This window comes from Rattus norvegicus, chromosome 10, assembly GCF_021556685.1.
Source record: "Rattus norvegicus strain SHRSP/BbbUtx chromosome 10, alternate assembly SHRSP_T2T, whole genome shotgun sequence".
Taxonomy (NCBI): Eukaryota; Metazoa; Chordata; class Mammalia; order Rodentia; family Muridae; genus Rattus; species Rattus norvegicus.
The window spans coordinates 20,463,800-20,484,582 of record NC_141543.1 but is presented as its reverse complement, the minus strand read 5'-3'; the positions used below and the strand labels follow the sequence as shown (position 1 = coordinate 20,484,582).

Sequence of the window (20,783 nt, the reverse complement as noted above, 5' to 3'; positions counted from 1 at the left end):
CAGACCCACATAGGACCCTCTTATTCCTGCTCAGTCCCTGACCAGAGCACGCATTACCCCAAGGGCTGAGTGTCCCTGAGCTAAGCTGCTCATTGAGGGAAGCACATAGCTAGTGTGGGGGGGGGGGGGGTAGCCTGCCCTCATCCTATAGGTCGGTGTAGCTGGAGTCTATCCACATTCCCAGCTCCTCTTTAGACCATTTACTCTGCTGACCAGGGAAGGAGGGCAGGAAGTGAGGAAGAGACCCGGAACGTGTATCTTTGAGGACTCTTGTGTGCTAGCTGCAGGTGAGCTCTGGTTGAAACGAAGGGCAGCCATGACTGCCGGCTACTGATGACAGTTCACACCAGCTCAGCACACAGTGGACACAGAGGCCCCTCTGTGGGGGCAGCTGCTGTCACCCATTGTCGGCTATGGCGGCTCAGTCAGGGGGAAGAGTGAAGACAGACACCCAGTGACTGAATCACCTTCCCTCAGGCCCTGCAGCCCCCCTTCCTGGAGCATTTCGGCTTGACCTCGATGAGGAAGACAATAGAGAATTCTCCCTGAAAGAAGTTAAGTACCTAGTGCCAGGGCTGGGGCTTCTCTGCGGTCTCCTGAGAAAGATGGCACCCTAGGTCTGAGCATTGGCCTCTGAAATAAATGGGCTTTCACAGCAGCTCAGCAGGTCCAGGTGCAGCCCCTGGAGCAGGAAAGACAGTGACATCAGTGAAGAAGACGACTGGCTCCAGCCTGCTCTAGCGCCCAGAGTCCTTTCCCTTTGACACCCTCAGTGGCCCTAAGAAGGTATGCCCTCTGGTGGGATTACCAGGGACTCTCCTCGTGAGTAAAGTGTGTAGGAGAAGGACCTTTCTAGGGGTGAAGGCTAGGGAGCAGTCTGGGGTTTTCAAGTCTACAGGGGAGCTGGGGTGTCTCTCTGGCTGGGGGAATGGCCAGACAGATTTATGTATCTCTGCATGCTGAACAGAGGGGTCAGCACTCAGGGTGACTCAGTGGACAGGACAGCGAGTCTCCAGGCCAGAAATAGCTCTGGCTGAGTGCAGCCACCAGCATCACCGTGACGACAGGGTGTCATAGCCCCCAGCGGTAGGTAGATGTCTTGCTGTGCCATGGAAAAACTATACACACCCTTTGCTGTCCCTTGCCTCAGAAGCTTGCAAAGTCATGTTCTCTACAGTGTAGCGCTGGGAGCTTGGAAGCTTGTGCCGGTGGGGATAGCTGGGGTGTCCAGGCACGGGGGACTCAGCAACCCAACACTCTACGAATTACACCCTCTCCTCCCCCCACAGAGATGATCTAGGAACAGCGGAGATAACTTGGTGAGCATCAGAGGTTTGGGGCTCTATTGTTCCAGCCCCAGTGACAGGGGGAGGAGTCTGAAGCCACATGCACCACCATGACAGATCCCACAGCAGCCAGTCAAGGCCAGCCAGTTCAAGGAAGAATGGGTAATAGATCCACAGTTAGGACCTTAGGATCGATAGGTCTCAAATAGGTCAGTGCCCGCCTGCTATGGAATCCTCTCCTTCAGCCAACATCGTCAACAGAGAAGCTGGGAGCACTTGTGTGTGTGAGACCTTCACGATCGGTGAAGGTGCTGACTGTTGACCTTCTCTCATCAAAGAAAAGGATGGGAGGGTTCCACGTCCCTCACCAGAGATCTCAGCCTTTCCTTCCTACCCCTCCGGGCCAGCTGTGTGCAGTCATGGTGGCTCAGGAGATGTTCCGGTATATAGAATGTCAGGGTTACCTCAGGGATGGGGTGGTGTGAGTGAGTTGTCCGTGCTGGGGTGAGATGGTTCAGTGGTGCAGCTGTTGGGGTAAGGGTGTGCCCAGGTGACTGTAAGTAACCCCCTACCTATGCTCTGTAGGTAGTCATTAATAGATTCATTACTTCAACAAGCTAGAATGGAGTGGAATTACTTTGGTCTGTTGTTGTTGTTGCTGTTGTTGTTGTGGGAAGGGGGTGCAGCAGAGCAGGGATGGGGAGGGGGAGAAAAAGCATTTGTCCTCCATCCCCCAGGAATAGTTCAAGCAATATTACCACACTTGTCCCATAGATGTTCCTGGACAGTGCAGCCCTAGAGCGTGCACCTGTGTTTCTTCTTTCAACTTTAATCCACGGGCCCAGAGCAGCAAGAGTATTACATGTCAGTCTTCTTAGGTTGGACATGACCCCTGCCATCTTGAACCAGAGTAGCTATGATCGCTCAGCCTGAGAATCTTGAGACCCAGCCTATGGACTCGTCTCCATGAGGGGAAAGTCTCAGCGATCCTCATAGAGCACTTCCATCCTCTGGAAGAGGTAGAGGTTGGCTGGGGTGGTATTGGGGGGGGGTGTCTTCAGGTTTTCTGTGAGTCACCCATGCCTCTAGGACTCGTTAGTGGTGCAGTCGCCCATGCGATGCCCGAGGAAACTCCAGATGGTACACAGGCACCCATAAATAACCCAATTAATCCACTGGCTCTCTAAGCTGGACTTGGCCAGATCCCTCTCGTTGGTCCGTCAGTGCCTGCACCTATCTGAAGTGACTAGAGTCTCTCTCTCTCCGCCTGGGCCATGGAGTCAGAGGGGTTCTCCTAGAAGAAGTTACAGAGCTGGGTCTGGGTCTGCAGCAGCTTCATTACCTTATGGTCACCAGCTTTGCCTGAAGAAATCAGACCCTGGGGACAAGGCTCACCTGCCATGGGCCAGGTGTCTGAGGTCACAGGGGCTGGGGGCGGGGGGTATTTTCTAGCTATTTGGAGTGTGAGCATGAGTGGCCAGGGACCCTCCTGGCTTTGCTTTCTCCAGTTATAAAATAGCAGGACCCACCACAGTGGGGCAACACTTAGACACATGGCATACTTAAAAGAGTGCCCAGCTGCCCTGGGCCCGAGCCTGGGCACCATCCCACCGCTAGACCACCATCCTTGGGGAGTCAGAGGAGGTCTGCTCTGCTGATGGGCTGGAGCAAACAGAAAGGCCTTCATGGAGACTGAGAGGTTGGCTCACCCAGGAAGCTCCTAGATTGATTCTCTTCCTGGATGGTTTCCACTTTCCCGGGAGAGGCGGGGGCATGTGGCTGCTGAGGTGGGGGAAGGGAAGGTTTGGAGAGAACACAAGTGGGTACAGCAGCGAGGCCTTGCTGCCGTCACCCACTGCTGCAGGGGAGCTCCTGGCTACTGTCCCCTAGGCTGCCAAGAAAACACTTCTACCCAGACCTGGGCCAGAACCTACTATACCACTCCAAGGCAAGCAGTCGGGGTTCTGTAGCCCCCACCCACCAAACCCCAGCTCAGGACCCCCCAGGTACCCTTCAGCCTCTGCTCCTACCCTCCCACCTCTAAGGTTTTGGGGTGCGCTGTCATGTACCCCTGAACCCGTGAACTATTCTGATGTTGGGCCCTATGGTGTCAGTACCCAGGGCACGTTCTAAACTGCACCCCAAAGAGCAAGAGCAGCTTTCTGGCTGTCGCTGTGGTGACCAACAACTGTGACAAATGGCATGGTTTCCGTGGTGACGTGTCCTCTGAATAGTGCAATGGGGGCTGAGGGGATGCATCTCCCACCCCTGGCTGCAGGGGCTGAAGGGAAAGGACAAAGGCTATCGTAGCAAGGCCCAGACGGTGGTTGTCTGGGCGGGAGGTGCTGGTGGTCATAGGCTGAACTTTCTGTCTGAACTGGGCCTCTCTCTCAGGGACCGTGCACCTCCTCTGGAAGCCCTCCCTGATAAAACCCCATTGCACACACATCCTCCCAGAGGGAACCAAGGTCAATGTTTTCGGGGAATTAAGGAGCCAGGTCCTGGTGAACTCCAGAGTAGGTGAGAAACTAGTTGGCCCCATCAGCCCAATATGGCTGCATTCTCCCCTGGTCCGGGACTAGTGCAGTGTTCTCTGCCGTGAAATCCAGGCTACCACACCCAGCGAGCCCTGCCTGTCCTCAACTGCCCCCATGCAGCTGTCCCATGTCCCTCTCCAGGCTTTGATTTCCAGGAACACTCTGATGTCTGCAAAACCTCCTCTCCAGATGTTGATCCACCGGGAGCATGCGGACAATGTAGCAATTTCCCCCGGAGCAGGTATCATCGGATGTGGAGAGCAGGGGCCAGAATGGAGTCAGGTGTCTGTCTATGTGTGGGTAGCTTGTGGTGGTGGCGTGTAACTCCTCTTCCCTCCCCCCTACACTCCAGGATAAGAAATCAGTACCCCTACTCCTGACCCCCAGTCATGGGGTTTAAACTGACCTCCGGGCTCCACCCTAGGAGCACTGGGCAGTGAGAGGTGCCGAGATGGGGGCTGGATAATTTCTCTGAGTGGAGCTGACTGCAGGAGGGCCATTGTGTGGAGCAAATAGACTAATCAAAGGGATATGAGCTGAGCCTCAGGCCTAGGAGATGAGAGAGACAGAGACAGAGACAGAGACAGAGAGAGAGAGAGAGAGAGAGAGAGAGAGAGAGAGAGAGAGAGAGAGAGAGAGAACAGTGCACTATCCCTAAGAGATACACAAGTCCTTTGAACTGCTGGTGACGATAGGAGAAACCAGCAGTTTGGTGGGTCTCTAAGAGGGGCTGTGGGGGAGTATCTGGCCTCACCTAGGCTGACGATGTCCCCTGAAGTATGGAGGATGGTAGACTCGTGGACAAAGTCTGGCTGTGTAAGAGTTCTGAAATACCTGTCCGAACGGACAGCCACCTGCCCCACCCCCACCTGCACCACGCCACTCTAGGTGGAAAACTAAAGCGCTCTTTATTTGAACGAGACAGTGAGGCCGGGTGCCAGCCCCAGTCACTGGTAGCCAGCCAGCTGGAGGACCGAGGGGTAGCGGTTGCGGTGGGTCATACACTTCTGGCGGTCGATGAAAAGGCTGTTGGTCTTGACTGCGATGTCCTTCTCTAGACTCATGCGTGAGTCCTCCAGGTTCCGCAGTGCCTGCTCTGCATCCTGAAGCTTCTCCTTTAGCACTTTGAGGGACATGTTCAGCTCCTCCACCTCGCTCATCAACCTGCAGGGGGAAGGACTGGTAAGCTAGGGGAGAGACCAAGGAAAGGGCAGTGACGCTACAGAGGACCCTAGCAGGCTTGCACAGACTCCACCAAAGTGGCTAGTGTTGCAACAAAAAAAAAAATCCTGGGAACTGGCAGGGATCAAAAAGACCCTCGTTTCCAACCCAAAGGGGGCCTCCCTCAGCTGCTCTGGAGCAGGGAAAGGGAGTCTTGAAACACTGCCACCTTGTGGTGAAAATAAGCAATGGCATCCTGAATAGGAGCTAACCCTTGAAGCTTTGATTTCTAGAACAAAATTACAGTCGAGGAAGGAGGAAGAAGACAGGCGCTTATTCTTAGAAGGGTCTGGATATATTGAAACTGGATAGATCAGAAAAGTAAAAGGCATACTACATCATGCCTGTAGGAGGTACATAGAGCACAGGATTACATCAGAGTTACAGGAGTGGGTGGTAGTCCAGCCTGGCCTCCCTGCCCTGTGGTCTCTGGAATCTAGGTTTCTAGGCTTTTGGCTCCTTCCAGGAAGGCAAATCATTCCAGAGTGTCACAGGACCCTGTGTTGTTCCTGATACTCAAAACCCCTCCAGAGTCTTTCCCACAAGCCCTGTGTCTGCTTGTATGTAGGACTGACCCGGTGGGAGGGGTTCATTGTGGCCTCAAATGCTCCTAGGGGATGACTCCAGCCACTCGGGGCTGCTCAAACAGCAAGCAGTACCTGAACTGGGCATTGTCCCGGCACAACTCCACATTGGGCCGGTGTGACCTCTGGTAAAGTCGAGTTTGGGCCACACGCAGAGGGGCCTCCTTGTCCTTGATGGCCTGCTTCAAGGCTGCAATCTGGTGTTCCTGGTCCGTGATCTCACTCAGGATCTGTAAGGGCAGTGTGTGAGCCTGAGGCTGACTCAAGCCTGGAGCAAACAGGAAAACTGCCTATCCTAACCCAGCATGTGGGAAGGGCTAAACGGGTTGGTCCCTCATCTCCTAGCTTTGACTAGAGACACCAAGTCCTTGGTCTGTGACCAGGGTGGTTACAACCCTGTAGAATGCTCTCAGGGGGTCTCATGAGTCAGGGCAGTCTGTTTGCTCTCTAATGCTGGGAGCTTAGAAGCAGGGGCCCCATAGCCACACTATGCCCCACAGTATCTTCCTCCCAACCCCCACAGCACACAGCTCCTACAGTCCTGCTGTGCCAGCAGACCACTCCCAGAAACTCTGGGTGAACTGGTCACAAAAGGACCCTTGAAGCCAGGTCGCTACTGAGTATAGAATGGTTATCAACCCTGGTCCCTGTGATTAAGGGAACGAGTCTTAGATGAGGGATGGGCATGGCTAGAGTGGGGGATGGTGGGTGTTCCAGGGGCGGGGAGGAGTTGAGCACAGATATGAGTAGGTACCCCCTAAGCATGGGACGGGCTCGCTGGTAGGCGTGTCCTGGGTGTGCCCAAACAGGTGGGCGTGTCCAAAGGCGGGCGAGCCCTGTAGTCCCACCTTTAGCAGGTGGTACTGCAGCTTTTGGCGTGCGTCGTTCAGCTCTTCGCAGCGGTTTGAGAAAGCCAGGTTTACTGCGTCGCACTGCAACCGCAGGTCCTCGGCAGTATCCCTCAGGATGCAGTCAATTAACTTCCGCAGGTTAACCGAGGCTAGCCGTTCGCGCTCGGCTCGAAGCAGGACGTCCTGAGTGAACTTACCCCACGTCTCAGGCGTGGAGGCACTGAGGGTGAAGGTTGAGGCCTGGTCAGGTGTAGCCACGCGGAGACTCTGACAATGTCGGCGATCCCCAATGTGCTCCGTATCCCGCCTCCCACAGACATCCCGAGGTTCTCCCAGGCCTCTAGTGGTGGTTGCGTGCCCTCTGCTGGCCGCGAGCAGAAACGCTTTCCAGGGCACCCGCAGGTCACCAGCCTTGGGTGAAATGTGGGTGCCATGCACTTGATTAAGAGGCTTTCCTGTTAGTCCACCCCACAATCAGAGAGAGCTTCTCCGGGAGAGCTGGGACAGGTCCTCGTGTGGCATTTCTTCCTCAGATTTTGGAAGTAGAGCCAAGAGAGTGGAAGGGGCAAACAGAGTACAGTGCCTAGAAGCCTACCTCTCCTCGAACTTGCTGGAATGCGGATAAAACTGCACCTGGGTGCTCTCATTGGTGTAGCGGGCGCAGGTATCGTCAATGTTGTAGACTTCTACTTTGTCTGACCAGTTTATCTCACAGTTCTCCTTATGTTCCCGGTTCAGCCTAGGGAAGAGAGGAGATTCAGGGCTATGTGTCAGGGAGAACTGGAAAGCAGGCAAGCCCCATATCAGCCTCAGGGGGGCGCCAGTTTGCGCTCAGACAGCCTTCCAGGGCCAGCGGGGCCCAGGTTCCAGAACAAAAGTGGGAACAGTTGTATATGCCCAGCCGAGCAATGCCTGCATTCCTCTGGCTAAGATCCAAAGCCTTCTGACCTCTCAGTCACAGCGTCAGGTACCCTAACCTGTCTTGCCTCCCACCTCAGACCAGCCTTGAGGACAGAGTTCAGGTATGTCCACCCCTCAGGTCCCTCAGGGGCTGCTGTGACCCACCGTATCTGGCCCACAGCTTGTCCCATCGTCCTCTTCAGGAGTTCCTGGATGTTCCTGATGAGTTCAGTTTCCTGGAGATGAGACAGGTCCCCTCTAAGTAATCCTCCCCTCCGCCTGCGGAGGGACTTAGGGACTCACCAGGAGTCCAGGTGTGGGCCTCACCACCATTGACTTTTGCCTTAATTTCCCCGCAACCCCAGAAAAAGGAGTATGTGCGAGGTTCATTCTGGGAAAGTTTTAGCATGTCGTTTCCTCTAAGAGTGTCTTTTGGGGGCTGGGGATTTAGCTCAGTGGTAGAGCGCTTACCTAGGAAGCACAAGGCCCTGGGTTCGGTCCCCAGCTCCGAAAAAAAAAAAAAAAAAAAAAAAGAGTGTCTTTTGGCTGTTGGATCGCCTAAGACAGCTGTCTAGACTCTGGGGTCATCCTCAACACTCCCACAGTATACTGAGGAGTCTCGGCCTTAGTTAGATCAGGTCCTAGAGCCTCTCTGAGGAACTCAAGCCCATAAGACGTCAGATGCCCTCTGTCTGCTGCCCACTTCCCACCAAGAATAGGTAGGAAACTCTAAGTTTCCTTTTACCCCAACATTTTCTGGGGGCTAGGAATTCTTTCATGTGCAAGCCCACATGGGTCATGATCTCCAGTGTCTGGTGTCCTCGGTCCCCCTTCCCTCTCTGCACCCACTGCCAGCAGTGGGCAAGGCCTGGAGGTAGGGCAGGAGTTCCCTGAGACCTCAGCCGGGTGACTTATTCCCCAGTCCCATCATTCATCTTTGCCCACCACAGGAGGCTCCTGCTCTGAGGAATTCTGAGTTGTGAGTCACTAGGCTGAGTGACCCCCATAACCATTCAAGGCTCCCCAAAGCAAGCTGTACTGGGGTTAGAGGGAAAAGGTATCTAATGAAGGGAGGAGGAGGTAGTAGGTTTTGGTTTTGGTTGAGTTTTGGTGTTTGCTTGCTTGCTTGTTTGTTTGTTTGTTTGTTTAAGAGTCTCACATGTAGTCCAGGCTGGCCTGGAGCTTGTGGTCCCCTTTCCTCAGTTTCCCCAATGCTGGGATTGTAAGTGTATACTAGGAGGCTCTGGGGCTGAGGGGCTCTGGGGCTCTGGGGCTCAAGGACAGATGCCATGGCCTCCATACCTCCATACCTGCAGCACTGGCTGGCCCGGCTTTCTACCCTGAAGTACACTAGAGAAGCAAGGGGCATGCATGCTGGTACAGGGAGAGCCTTTGGCTTAGCCCAAAACAAAACAACCTCAGCCCAAAGGCTGTAGCACATTTAATCCCAGTCCTTGGGAGGCAGAGGCAGCTGAATGAATGTCCTAGTTTGAGGCCTGCTTTGCTCTACAGAGTGTAAGTTCCAGGACAGCCAGAACTACACAAAGAAACCCTGTCTTGGAAAACAAACAAACTACAAACCAACCCTAAAGCCACCACCACCATAACAAAAAACCCCCTCAGGGTCAGACTTAACATCTTTGAAATCGTGTGGACTGGAAGGAATCCCAAAAGAGAGAAAATTATTTGGATGTGGGAAGGAAAAAAAAAAAACAACCCACCACTGTCTGAAGGATCAGGATCAGGGGTCCTGCATGGGCAGAAGGGCATAGTGCTGTGTGAACCCTGGGGTCCTGTGTTATCCACTGAGTGCCCAAGTCTGCCTCCCACTCTGCACCTGAGCCACTGGCCGCACCTTCAGCAGCTCCACCTCCACATAGTCCCGGACAAGGTCTGGGTGCTGGCGGCGTTCTCGGCACTGTAGGTTGTCAGTAGCGATGGAGAAGGGCACGGACAAAGCATCCAAGGCGCGTTGTAGCCGAAGCTTCTGGGCCATCATCTGATCAGTCTCGGAAGACAGCTCGTCTATCTCTCGCTGCAGCTCCGACTTCCAGCAATGCATGTCCTCCAGACGCTCTCCCACCCTTCGTGTGGAGTCAAGTTGTGTGCGATAGGCAAGTTCCCCAGTCTCGGCTGCCAGCTGCTTGCTTTCATGCCGCTGCCTCTCAGAGTAGTCCCGGTCTGCAAAGGCCTGGTGGTAGCGTGCATAAGAGTTCTGAAACCACTCGTCCATGAGGTATTTGGCTGTGCGGAAGCCAGCGGTGGCCAGACCGGCGGATGTATAGGCACCGGTATTACAAGCCACTTCATATTTTTTTTGGGGTAGCTCACAGACATCAATTGACTGCGGGGCTGGCTCCTTGGTCAGGAGCACTTCGGCTTGTGCCATGGTGCTTACTCCCTGGCTGGGCAGGGAGGCGGAATGAAGAGAGGGTCACTGGGCAATCGTCCAGGCACGATCAGTGGAGCAGTACTGGTCACTCTGTCCCAAGCAAGGCTCCTGGTTGCCTCAGGAACATTGTATACACCAACTGCCTCCTGTTGCTGAGCAACGGGGTCACTCGAGGGGGTGGGGCGGAATTGCCCTCTTAAAGGGCCAAGCAGTGGCAGGGAAGATAGCTTAAATGGGGAAAAGTGTTTGCCTTACAAGAAACTGAGCTTGATTCCCAGAACACGGGGTGGGGGTGGGGTTGGGGAGGGATGGGTGTGGTGGCACACGCTTGCAATTCCGGCGCTGGGAAGGCAGAAACCGTTAATCTGTGAGTTCACAGGCCAACCAGTCCAACTGTATTTGATGAATGTTGGAAAATAAGATTGGCCAGGCATAGTGGCAAATACTTCTAACCCCAGCACCCAGGAGGCATAGACAAGTGGTGCTCTCTGATCTCAAGGACATCCTGGTCTACATAGTGAGTTCCAATCTGATCTGGGCTATATAGTGGGATCTCTCATCTCAAACAAAACCCCTAACAACAACAAAATCAGACAAAACCCCAAGATGAATGGTGCTTGAGAAATGTCCCCTAAGGTTTTCTCTCTGGCCTCCACATGCACACAAATACCCATATGCATACATACGCGCGTGCGCGCACACACACACACACACACACACACACACAAATGGGGTCAAGCAATCCCCAACTCTCAGCTCTTCACCACACTGTGGCCCAAGCCTCAGAAGCTCAGGACTCATTCACTAGAGGACCCTTGGACTCGGGTAGGAAAGGGTCCTGAAATCTCTGACACCCTGTCCTCCTCCCCAGCTCCTCAGCCCCTCTTTCCTGAGATTTTCCTCCATGGTCTGATCCTGCACATTGTCTTTGCTCTGCTGGAGCAGGATGGGGAAGGTTCTGCCTCCTTAAAGACCCCTTGGGGTGACCTGTGGGAGGTGGATGGTCATGGAAACATGACCAGATTCCTCAGGGTGAGAAGTGCCTCTCATCCTCAACACCACCAACATACCCTAAACCACCCTATGATCCCATAACTTGACCCCATTGCGCATGTGGTCTGAACCCCTCGTGCAAGCCCAGAGGACCAAACATCCACCCTACCTCAGCCTCCAGGACTCACTTTTGGAGCTGACCCTGTGGGAGTATCCACAAGGACCCTCACCCCATCTGTTGCCAGGGCCACTGTGTAAGGGCCAGACCTCACTTCTTTCTTCTGTATCCCAGAGCCTCCTGGGGATTTGGGCCAGTGTTATGAGAGGTTTCACACACTGGATGTATCTGGAGTCAAATGTCCTGATCTGCTCAAGAAAAAGGAGGCACGTTCTGTTGGGCAGTTGTTCCCAGGATGCTACTTGGTCAGGAAACCCTGCCGTCCAACGTGGGCATAAGAAATCCTAGTCTAAGTCGATTGCCAATGTGACCAACAGAGGGCGACATTGACTGCAGAATGTGCCAGACACCTATTTCCCGACTTCTGGTTCCCCTCCCTCCTGGTCTTCCCGAGAGGCTCCCCATGTACTGGGTGCTTTCTGAAAGAAATCTACAACCTTAGTCAGCATCGGATCTACACCACAGCCCCTCGGCCTCTTCCCTCACTCTGTCCCATCCCATTTCCAACCTCAAGAACCTCAGGCTCCCTCAGCTTGGCACACAAGCTTGGTTTCACCCCCATGCTTCTGCCCAGGCTGTGCCTTCCTGGCACCCTCCCTGGTGCTGACCCCCTAGCAGTCATCCCCTCACCCCGTGCTCCCTGTCAATCTTCTGACGGTGAGCCCTGGCATTTCCACCAGTAGATGCTTTGTACATGTGTGTTTGGTTGGGCAGAAGCCTTAAGAATTCATAACCAGACTGAGCAAGAGTTGCCATTGTTCCTCAAGAGCTGGAGGCCAAGAGCCTTTGGGGGCCAGTGTGGACCTCCCTCTATCTCCTCTGTACCTCGGTTTCTCCACATGGTAGCAGGTTCAGAGCCACCCAGAGCACAACCGTGGTTTCTCCTTAGATTCATCCCTGGCACGTAGACCCAGGGACTGCAAAGGAAGAGACCTGGGCCCAGTGACTCTGCTTGATCTTCACCTGAAGTATCCAAGTACTGGGCATGGCAGGTAGGTGATGATCCCATTGAACCCCGGGGCTGATGAGGAAGGCCAGGTCTCAATGTAGGGTCCCCTGGGTTGGGATAGACTCCAAGGTAGAGCTTCAACCTTAGTCCCCAGCTTGAGGGGTCAAGACTCACCAGACACTTTCAGGGAGGTGTTGAACCTTTGTCCCCATCATCCACAGCCTCTAGTCTGACCCTCAGTCCAGAGAAAGGCATTTGTACTCTGACGGTGCTAGTGTGTAGCCCCTCCCAGCCTCTCGGGGAGGAACACCAATCATTGCACAAGGTTTCCCTGGGGCTGATGAAGCCGTCACAACTATACTCGTAGCTAGGGCTAAGTGGGGAACAGGCAGGCAAAGCTACAGTGAGCACAGACAAACTGTGTGTGGGCACAATGGTGGTGGGCTGCGGGACTGTATGGAGTGGGGGGTGGGGTCCTCTCTTATGTCCCTCTTCTTCCCATGTTGCAGTTGCAGTGGGAAAGTGAGTCTGGGGGGCATGTGAAAGTTCCCACAGCACAGCTGCAGCTTGATGGGGCTGGGAGTGCAGGCTCCATGGACACTTTGCCTGTGTCCCCAAGAACCAGATCCCTCCACACTGGACAGCCCTGCAGGATGCCTAGGAAACAGAGGGGCAGGAAGACTGACGAAGAGCACAGATGTCCCCTGCACAGATACCTTTACAAACTCTAGACATCATGAGTGGGATGGACGTGGGCAAAAGGGTCCCTTTCTTTTGAAGTCTAGCAGCAGTTCCCCAAGGTCAGAGGACATCCCTCTAGCTCCGCCCCCAACCTGCAAGGTTCTAAATGGGAGGGAAGCCATACAGCCTCATTGACTCTAATTGACACAACCTTCGGGCCCCAGGCTGGGATGGGCCCAAGGTCACGCTGACAGGATAAGGCCAACAGAGGAGAGATTACCATCTGGCCGCCTCCTACCCTAGCCAGAATACTTGTAACTGAGAACAAGAAACCAGGGAGCCGTCCTGGCTGGAGCAGACACAGAGGCAGGAGCAGTGGGAGGTACAGCCACATCTTTCCCCAGACCAGTGGGACATTTTAATTACAGAAGGATCCAAAGCTCTTTGGCATGGCTGAACCAGTGCTGCAGTAGGCATCAAGCAAGAAGGAGGATCCAGCCAAGGACTTCCGGGAAGAAGAATCTGCAGGGGATGTCGGTGGTGAGCCCCTCCTCTGATGACTCCAGGCGCCACTGTGAAAGCCCTGCTTCCCATCAGCCATCGGCCCTAGAGAACAACACAAAGCAAGATGTGGCATGGACACATGCTGGCAGACGGCTGAGTACAGGGGCCTGGCCATCAACTGAGGTAGGCATGAGTCTCTCTCTCCTCTTGGCAAGGCAGGACCAGGAAGCTGATGGGCTAATGACTCACTCCTACCTCACTCTCGCCTTTCCCCAAGCAGTGAACACAGGGCATCTCTGCCTTCCTGAGCAAGAGGGAAGCAAGACTCAGACAAGGAACTCTGGGATGAAGCACGTGTGGCCTGAAGGTGCCTAGCTGTGTGTGGTTGTCCAGACAGCTGTGTCCACCTCAAGGACCCAGAGCTACTCAGCCTGGCATTTACCATGTCCCCACCTCATGGAAGTGAGAGGCTTCCCAGCCATAACGCCAAGGATGCATGAGAACAAGCACTTCTTTAAATGTCCCTAAGGTTAGCTTGGTCAGTCAAATGCTTGCCACACAAACACAAGGAAAAACCCGAGTCTGAGTGTTCAGCACTTTTGTAAAGAGCTGGGAGTGGCTGCACATACCTCTAATCCCAGAGCTGGGAAGATGGATGCAGGAAGACTCCTGGGGCTTGCTGGACAGCTAGCTTAGCCAATCATTGAGCTCCGGGTTCAGTTAGAGGCTGTCTCAAAAAAAAAAAAAAAAAAAAGGAAAAGTGAAGATATTGAGAGGCCACACACGTACGTGTGCATACACATGCAAGCGTGCACATTCACATGCACATACCATATGTACACACATCTCCAAGACCATGCATGGCTTTAAAAATATAGAAAAGAAACTCTCGCCAGGTCTGATGGTGCTTGCCTAGAATCCCAGCTTCTGGAAATGATAGAACAGGAAGATCGCAAGTTCAAGTTCAAGTAAAAGATTGTCTCAATACGAAAAGCAAAAAAGGGCTGGAATGTAGTTGGCAGAGCAGTTGTCCAGCCGGACAAGAGCTGAGTTCTGTCCCTAGCACTAGGAAAACAGAACAAACCCCTAATAAATAAAAATAAAGAAATGAAACAGCACTTCAGTGAGAGGCTTTGAGTTGCACCTTTCCATGCCTGAAAAATATTAACTACCTCCACACTTGCCAAATAGGAGAAAACATCAAAATATAGAAACCCAGTATGGACATGTTGGGGAAAGAGAGTCCGTACTGCCTCTAAGAGCATCTCAGCAGGGCATCCAGTTCTTAATCAGGAGGTGCAGGGACCGCCCAGCCACTAAGCGATGCTAGGCTTTGAAACGCAGCCAGAGGAAATGACTCCAAATGAAGGAACGAGGTTCAAAAGGGACTGGGAACAACATTTTGCAGCAAGCTTTGTCACAACAACACCATCACTAGAAAAATAGCAGGGACCTGCTCCTACCAGGAAGGCAAGCAGTGCCACAGTGAGGACTCCTCTCCAAGGACAGTATATCTGGGACCAGAGGTGCCCATTCAAAACACGCAGAGGCATATACACGGGGTGAGGTGGGCAGGGAGCTGGGGTCCCGGCTGAGCTTCCTGCGGGAGTGAGCCTGCCATTACTGCAGGGACACAGGCAGCTATTTATCAGAATGTCATAGAGGAACCAGGCAGAGACGGGAGAGACACAAAGTTGGTACCCAGGAAAATCTGAGGTTTCGATACCAAGCCATCAGGAGGCCTTGCCTGGCATTCGTCGTGGGAGCTGGGCAGAGGCTAGCCAGCCAGGAGAGAGAGAGAGAGAGAGAGAGAGAGAGAGAGAGAGAGAGAGAGAGATACAGCCATCCTGAAGAGGAAGGGGTGGTTCCGAGAAGACTGGCCCTGATTTCCCTCAGCAATGGGCCTTTGGGTTTCCTATAGGACAGTGAGGACTCCTGGGGCCCGAGCATTACCCCGGCTGGCCCCAACCGCCCATTCAGCCAGGAGGAGCCTATGAAGTGTACAGAAACCTAGACCTAGTGACAAGGCTGAGACACCGGGGTCTGACCTTCATGCACCCTCACCCTGGGGAGCCAGGGGGAGCACAGCTCTACCAGTGGAGCTGCCTCATACCCGCCATGCCTATGAGACAGTGCCCAGGGCCTACTGCCTTTGAGAACAGCCAAATCCCCACTTTATCAGCTCAGCTTTATCTGAAAAACCTCCTACAATTCCCTGAGAAGAAAATTAAATAGAGGATTTAGCAGAGATTCTGAGTCGGCCCCGGGGCAGGGCTGGGACGGACTAACTCAATGGAGGCTGATGAGCTGAGAGTCCTAGCTGGTGGGAAGTACCTGACCTGACCCCGCCGCCTGGCCCTGCAGGCTCAAAGGCCAACAGAAAGGACAACTTCAGCCGGTGCTATACAGAGGCCACCGGGATTTCCACTTCCGTTACCCTCCGCACCCAAATGCCTAGGTGCAGAAACAGAGGTTCCAAGAGTTTCCATCAGTTTACAGAGGACCTGTGTGGCCATACTCCCGGGCGCTCCTAAGTGTGATTACAGTGCTTGCCCCAGGGACAAAGTGGGAGCCTCCCAGGGAGATGAGCATCATAGCCCCCCCCCCCATAATGCTCATCCAGAGGCTGGGGCTGTTCTACAAGTCCCAGGGAGGTCTCAGTAGGTTTATTATGGGGTAGAATTCTAACGTAGGTAGCAGCTGGTGTCTAACAAGGGTGGACGCATGCCCTTGACCCTTCTGCATCCTGAGTTCCAGTGAACTCTGAGTCACTCAGTTATGTTCTTCCTGCAATGTCTCCCAACCTCAGGCTCTACCGGAGCTGTGTCTCTTGGCTGTGAAGCAGATGAGAATGGAGCTGTAGCCCAAGGTCAGCCCAGAAGTTGGGCCTAATCACCTGGGTGTACATACCTCTGGCCTCACCACCCCTCACCCAGGGCTAGAAATCAGAGACCCAACCACCCCACTCTCACATCTCCAAGTGTCATCTTCTGGCCCCTTGGTCACTCCTGCTGGAGGGCTACAGGTAGGCAGGGACCAAGGGGACTGCTGGCTTCTGCCCTGCCATGGCCCCCAAGGAAAATCCCCACGCAGAGCAGGGAAGTCAGACTGGTATGCTGCACACACACACACACACACACACACACACACACACACACACACACACAGACACACACACACACACACAAATGTGTGCACAAACACACAGTGGCTCTGGTCCAGAAGGAGCTGGCAGAATCTTCAACCAAAGAAGCAGGAGCTTCCCAGTGTCTGTGATTTTTCAAGCCCCCAGAATACTTATCAGCCATTGAAGGGCCAGCAGCGGCACCCAAAGTCAAGAATCTCTCCATTGATCAGGAGAACAATGTAGTCACGTTCCTGCCTATCGTGCAAGGTCAGCCAGCCTCGGTTCATGGGTCCTTAGGAACCTGGTTCATCCCAGGGCTTGGAGACACAGGACTTAATCAGTAGAGCCAGCCAAGGTTGCCAAGTGCTGAGGGGCTGGCCCAGCCTGGAAGGTGTTGGAGACTCATGGGACCCTCTCAGGGCAGACACTGTCAGTGGGGTTTCGACCATCAAAGTGAAAGCAGTCCAAGGCCAATACTTGGTGGCTAGTCCAGCCATCCGATCCACCAAAACCCCCACCTGCACGGGCTCAGGGGGCCACTGGATCAACCACCCACACTTCTCTGCCCCTTCTCTACCAGATATCCCTAGGGGCTTGTCAGATCCATGATCTCCCACTATACCCTGCCCAGAGAGCTAGGTAAGGTAGCCACTGGGGTCTCTGGAGAACAGCGGGAAAGTGGGCACACTTCTGCCCCGGGGCCTTGTAGGGAGAAGAGTGGAGCCCCTCCACAGTGGCAACAAACCCATGGCCTCTGGTCCCCTCCGTTGTGGTGGTATTAGTTGTTGGGGACACCCTGATCAAGGCCTCTGGTCAGCCAGCCTGATGTTTCTTCCTAGTCACCACACTGGCTAGGCACGCCTTTGGTTCCAGCAGGGACAGCAGCCCTGTGACCTTGACTATCTTAGCTGAGGGGGATGGGGAAGCACTGGGAGTTCTCAGCCCCAGTGATGTTAAGAGGCCCTGCGCCTTCCTAAAGATGCTGTCACAGCAGAGCCGATTAGGGCTGTGCTGGTGAGAGATAAGGGACTGAGGGTCGTTTGGAGGGCAGGTGCTAAGAACAGGCTGGGATGGCAGGGTCCCCCCTACTGTCCCAGCCTCTCCTGATGCCCTGGTTCTGGTTCCCCTATCCTCTGGCTCTGCCCTAGGAGGAGATGGCAGATAAAGGGGACAGTACTACCTTGAAGTCAGGACACCCAGGGATCCCTGCCAAGTGTATCTGGGAGAGGTCAGGCCCATGAATGGTGCTGGTCTAGAAGCCTAGCCCAGCTCTTTTCTGCCCACCACCCAAGGACAGAAATAGACAAGAGGGTCTGGGCTCCGCCCATCACTTAGTCCAAAGAGCCCCTGAAAATAGACACAAAGAAAGTCAACTCACATGCTGTGACCCCAAAGGTCCTCTTGGGAGCCGTGGCTGCAGCCTAGAGCCAGCCACTTAGCAGATGGAGCCAGAAGCACTCAAAGTTCAAGTCTCAACCAGGAGGGAGCAAACCACCCATTATGTGCAGGAGGAAACAGCAGGCCAATCTCTGCCCTCCCGCCCAATCGGTCCACACCACCCGGGCCCCATTCACATCCTCATTGCCTGGTTCCATTCCAGCCTCCAGACATCTGGCCTTGACTTCCACACAGGAGCCCCTTCCCTGCATTCCTTCCTTCCCACAGAGCCAGCCTGAGCCCCAGTCTCAGACTCCACGGTGTTCTCCTCGAGTACTAGGTACTCACTGAACATCAAGATTAAAGGCAGCAGTGGACTGCCCTAACCCCCAGACCCACAAAGGACCTCACTTTCTACTTGGCATGTCCCCAAGTCATGGACTAGGCTAATATCTACCCTTGAAAGGGCAGGGAGGTCCCTGCACACACACAGTAGTTAAATGCAGGTGCGGCCTCATAAACAGCAAGTCAGGATGGGGAGGGCCTCTCAGCACCAGAGCAGGGCCAGGGTGAAGGGTGGAGCTACCACAGAGGCACAGGGGTGTGGCCTTGGCTGCTCCCCATTAACAAGGCCTCCCCCTAGAGGCCCCTGATCAGGCTTGAAATAGCCTAGCAGCAGCCAACACAAAGGGCCTGTAAAGGCGCCAGGGCCAAGGCGGGCTGGTAACAGACCCCTCCCTGGTGCTAATGCACTGTGCATTATTGTAAGTGGAGCTTTTCTGAACAACAGTGAGGGTGCTCAGGGAGCCAGCCTTGATCAGGAATAGACTCTGTGCCCTGGCTCCAGATGCACAGGGCCTGCTTTGCTGGAGACACTACCAGCCTCAAGGTCACTTCGTATCTGCTCTTCTCCAGTCTTCCCTGTCCCAGTCTTCCACCACGTTCCTACCGGTCCTTTCCTTGATCATTCTGACCCCATGTCTGCACTGGGTCCTGCACACCTGTCCACCTCCAGCCCTCCCATGCCATCCTGCCTGTGCCTGGGATTTTCCTCACTTCCATCTCCCATCCTATAGTCTGGGTGTTAAAGATCAGAGTGATAATCATTAAGGCAGTACATTAGTTCCTAGAGACACTCTAGGCCAACCCCATAGATTTGGTGGCTTAAAACAATTGATTCTCAGGGTTGGGGATTTAGCTCAGTGGTAGAGCGCTTGCCTAGGAAGCGCAAGGCCCTGGGTTCGGTCCCCAGCTCCAAAAAAAAGAACCAAAAAAAACAAAAAAAACAATTGATTCTCCATGGTTCTGAAACCTCAAGACTGTGACCTTGGGGTGTGGCAGGGCCCTACAAGATACACACACACACACACACACACACACACACACACACACACACCAGAAAAGATCTTCTCTGCTCTGCTCCTGTGGTTCCTGGGGGCTCCCTGCTAGCTTGGAGCTGACATATGTCTTGCCTGGGCTGGGCTGGGGCTTAGCAAATCCATTGGCCAGTTGGTGGGCTGGTAGTGGCATAGCATGATGTGGGAAGGGATGTGTGTGCGGGCATCAGGAGGCCTGGGTGCTTGAGTAGCGAGCTCTGCCTGCTGCTCATGTAAGGCAAGAGTGCTACCTGGAAATGGCCTTTGATGTTCTTTGAACAAACCAGAAGAGGCTTCTCCTCTCTCAGCCCAAGCACTAGCCAGAGAGGAGACACAGAAGGCCATGGTACATTCTGGTAACATGGCCTGATTCTAAGACAAAAGGCCATACACCTTGTATCTCAGTGAGAAAGTACTCACCAGGCCTGGGGAGTCAAGGGTGAGGGTCGATCTGGGTCCCCCATCACCAAAGGTTAAAACTTTGCCACTGAGAGTCACCCCTGTCTGCCCAGACTACCCAAGAGCCCCTGTGTTGGGACACTTTCTCACTTTCTCATGCACCTTCTCACATATCTACCTGTGGGTCTTCCCTACCTGGTGTCCTTCTCCACTAGCCTTGGAGGCCAGAGGCCTGCCAAGGATATGAACACCTTCTCCAACACTAGAATTTGACTGACAGTCACTCGTAACTCAAGTTGTTTGGACTCAAATCCTTCTCCCCAACTTTCTACTCCTTGAGTACAGCAATGAGTTCAATGAGTTGCCTCACTGAGATGCCGAGACCCCATCCACCCACTTTAGAAGCTCATTACCCTAGAGAAGGGAGCAAGTACATTGTCTTAACCAAAGGATGGAGAGGAGGGCTGAAAAGATGCTTTCCACACAAACATGAGGTTTGAGATGGATCATTCATACATCGGGTATACATCTCTGCACCCATAGACCAAGCTCCATGCCCATGGGTTGGGAGTCATTTTCGCTTGGTCTAATTAAACATCTCATCTACCAGCTTGGCCTGGCCCAGCTCTAGTCATGCGTCACCTGTACTGGACCAATCTAAGGCAGGACAGATTTCTCACACCAGACACAACCAAGAAGGGGGAGGATAAGGAAGAGGAGGAGGAGGAGGAGGAAGAAGAGGGGGGAGGGAGGAGGAGGAAATAGTCAGTACCTAGGTGAGATCATAAAAACAAAACCAGCTTGAATGCTTGAATGACCAAGACAACATATCTCCCATCACCCTCACTAGCCCTAGAGAAGCATTTTCTGATGAAATGAACCCAAGACACAGAATTTAAAAGAACAATCATAAACTTTATAAAAATTCAAAGAATTGGGGCTGGGGATTTAGCTCAGTGGTAGAGCGCTTACCTAGGAAGCGCAAGGCCCTGGGTTCGGTCCCCAGCTCCGAAAAAAAGAACCAAAAAAAAAAAAAAATCAAAGAATTTAAAGATAACATAGACACTTCATTGAACATTGAGAATAATAAAAAACACCTCAGCGATCTTCAAGAAAATACAAATATGCAGCTGAATGAAATGACAGAGATAATTCAGGATGTAAAAACCAAATTCAATAAAGAAATGAAGGGAGCACAAGAGAAAAGAAGATGGAAATGAAAACCCCAATATCCCAGTTAGAAAACTCAAGGGAAAGTCTGACAGGTAGGATGAACCAAACAAGATAGAAGCAGCAAAGAATAAGAAAAGAAACAGCAAAGAATAGAGGGGAAAAGAGCACCTTTCAAAATCAAGTCTTCTAGTTATAGGCATGGATGAGGAAGAACCCCAGGACAATGATATAGACCATAGCATTAGGAATATAAAA

At 53.4% G+C, this 20,783-nt stretch overlaps 1 protein-coding gene and 1 long non-coding RNA gene across 5 annotated transcripts in view; both read right to left on the bottom strand.

The window, feature by feature from the left end:
• Positions 1-4,712: 4,712 nt before the first annotated feature.
• Tekt4 (tektin 4) lies at positions 4,713-9,932 on the bottom strand. Of its 2 annotated transcripts, none has more exons than XM_087571518.1 (6): positions 9,217-9,932; positions 7,545-7,615; positions 7,075-7,218; positions 6,477-6,699; positions 5,704-5,858; positions 4,713-4,987 (listed from the first exon to the last, which is right to left on the bottom strand). In XM_087571518.1, exons 1-6 carry the CDS (start codon positions 9,766-9,768, stop codon positions 4,771-4,773), a joined length of 1,362 nt encoding a protein of 453 aa, XP_087427644.1. In that variant the 5' UTR covers positions 9,769-9,932; the 3' UTR covers positions 4,713-4,770. The 2 variants fall into 2 exon arrangements, with proteins under 2 accessions (XP_087427644.1, NP_001013987.1); NM_001013965.1 differs by having other exon boundaries at positions 4,715-4,987; positions 9,235-9,883.
• A 3,023-nt stretch (positions 9,933-12,955) lies between these two features.
• Positions 12,956-20,783, bottom strand: part of LOC102547952 (uncharacterized) — a 36,217-nt gene continuing 28,389 nt past the window's right edge. For 2 of the 3 annotated variants that reach the window (XR_015631483.1, XR_015631484.1), the window contains exons 2-3: positions 13,706-13,803; positions 12,956-13,178 (exon numbers count right to left, since the gene is read on the bottom strand). This is a non-coding gene — a long non-coding RNA (uncharacterized LOC102547952). Of the gene's footprint in view, positions 13,179-13,705; positions 13,804-17,581; positions 17,867-20,783 lie in introns of those variants that run through there. The other variant, XR_015631482.1, reaches the window with a different exon arrangement.

Bases quoted from the DNA above. Each gene is read 5' to 3' on its own strand.
- Tekt4 (XM_087571518.1), bottom strand. From the start codon at position 9,768: ATGGCACAAGCCGAAGTGCTCCTGACCAAGGAGCCAGCCCCGCAGTCA. The intron at 7,616-9,216 runs GTGCAGAGTGGG...TCTCATCTCCAG, and splicing joins AGGTGCGGCCAGTGGCTCAG to GAAACTGAACTCATCAGGAA. The intron at 7,219-7,544 runs GTGGGTCACAGC...TCTCTTCCCTAG, and splicing joins CAAGCTGTGGGCCAGATACG to GCTGAACCGGGAACATAAGG.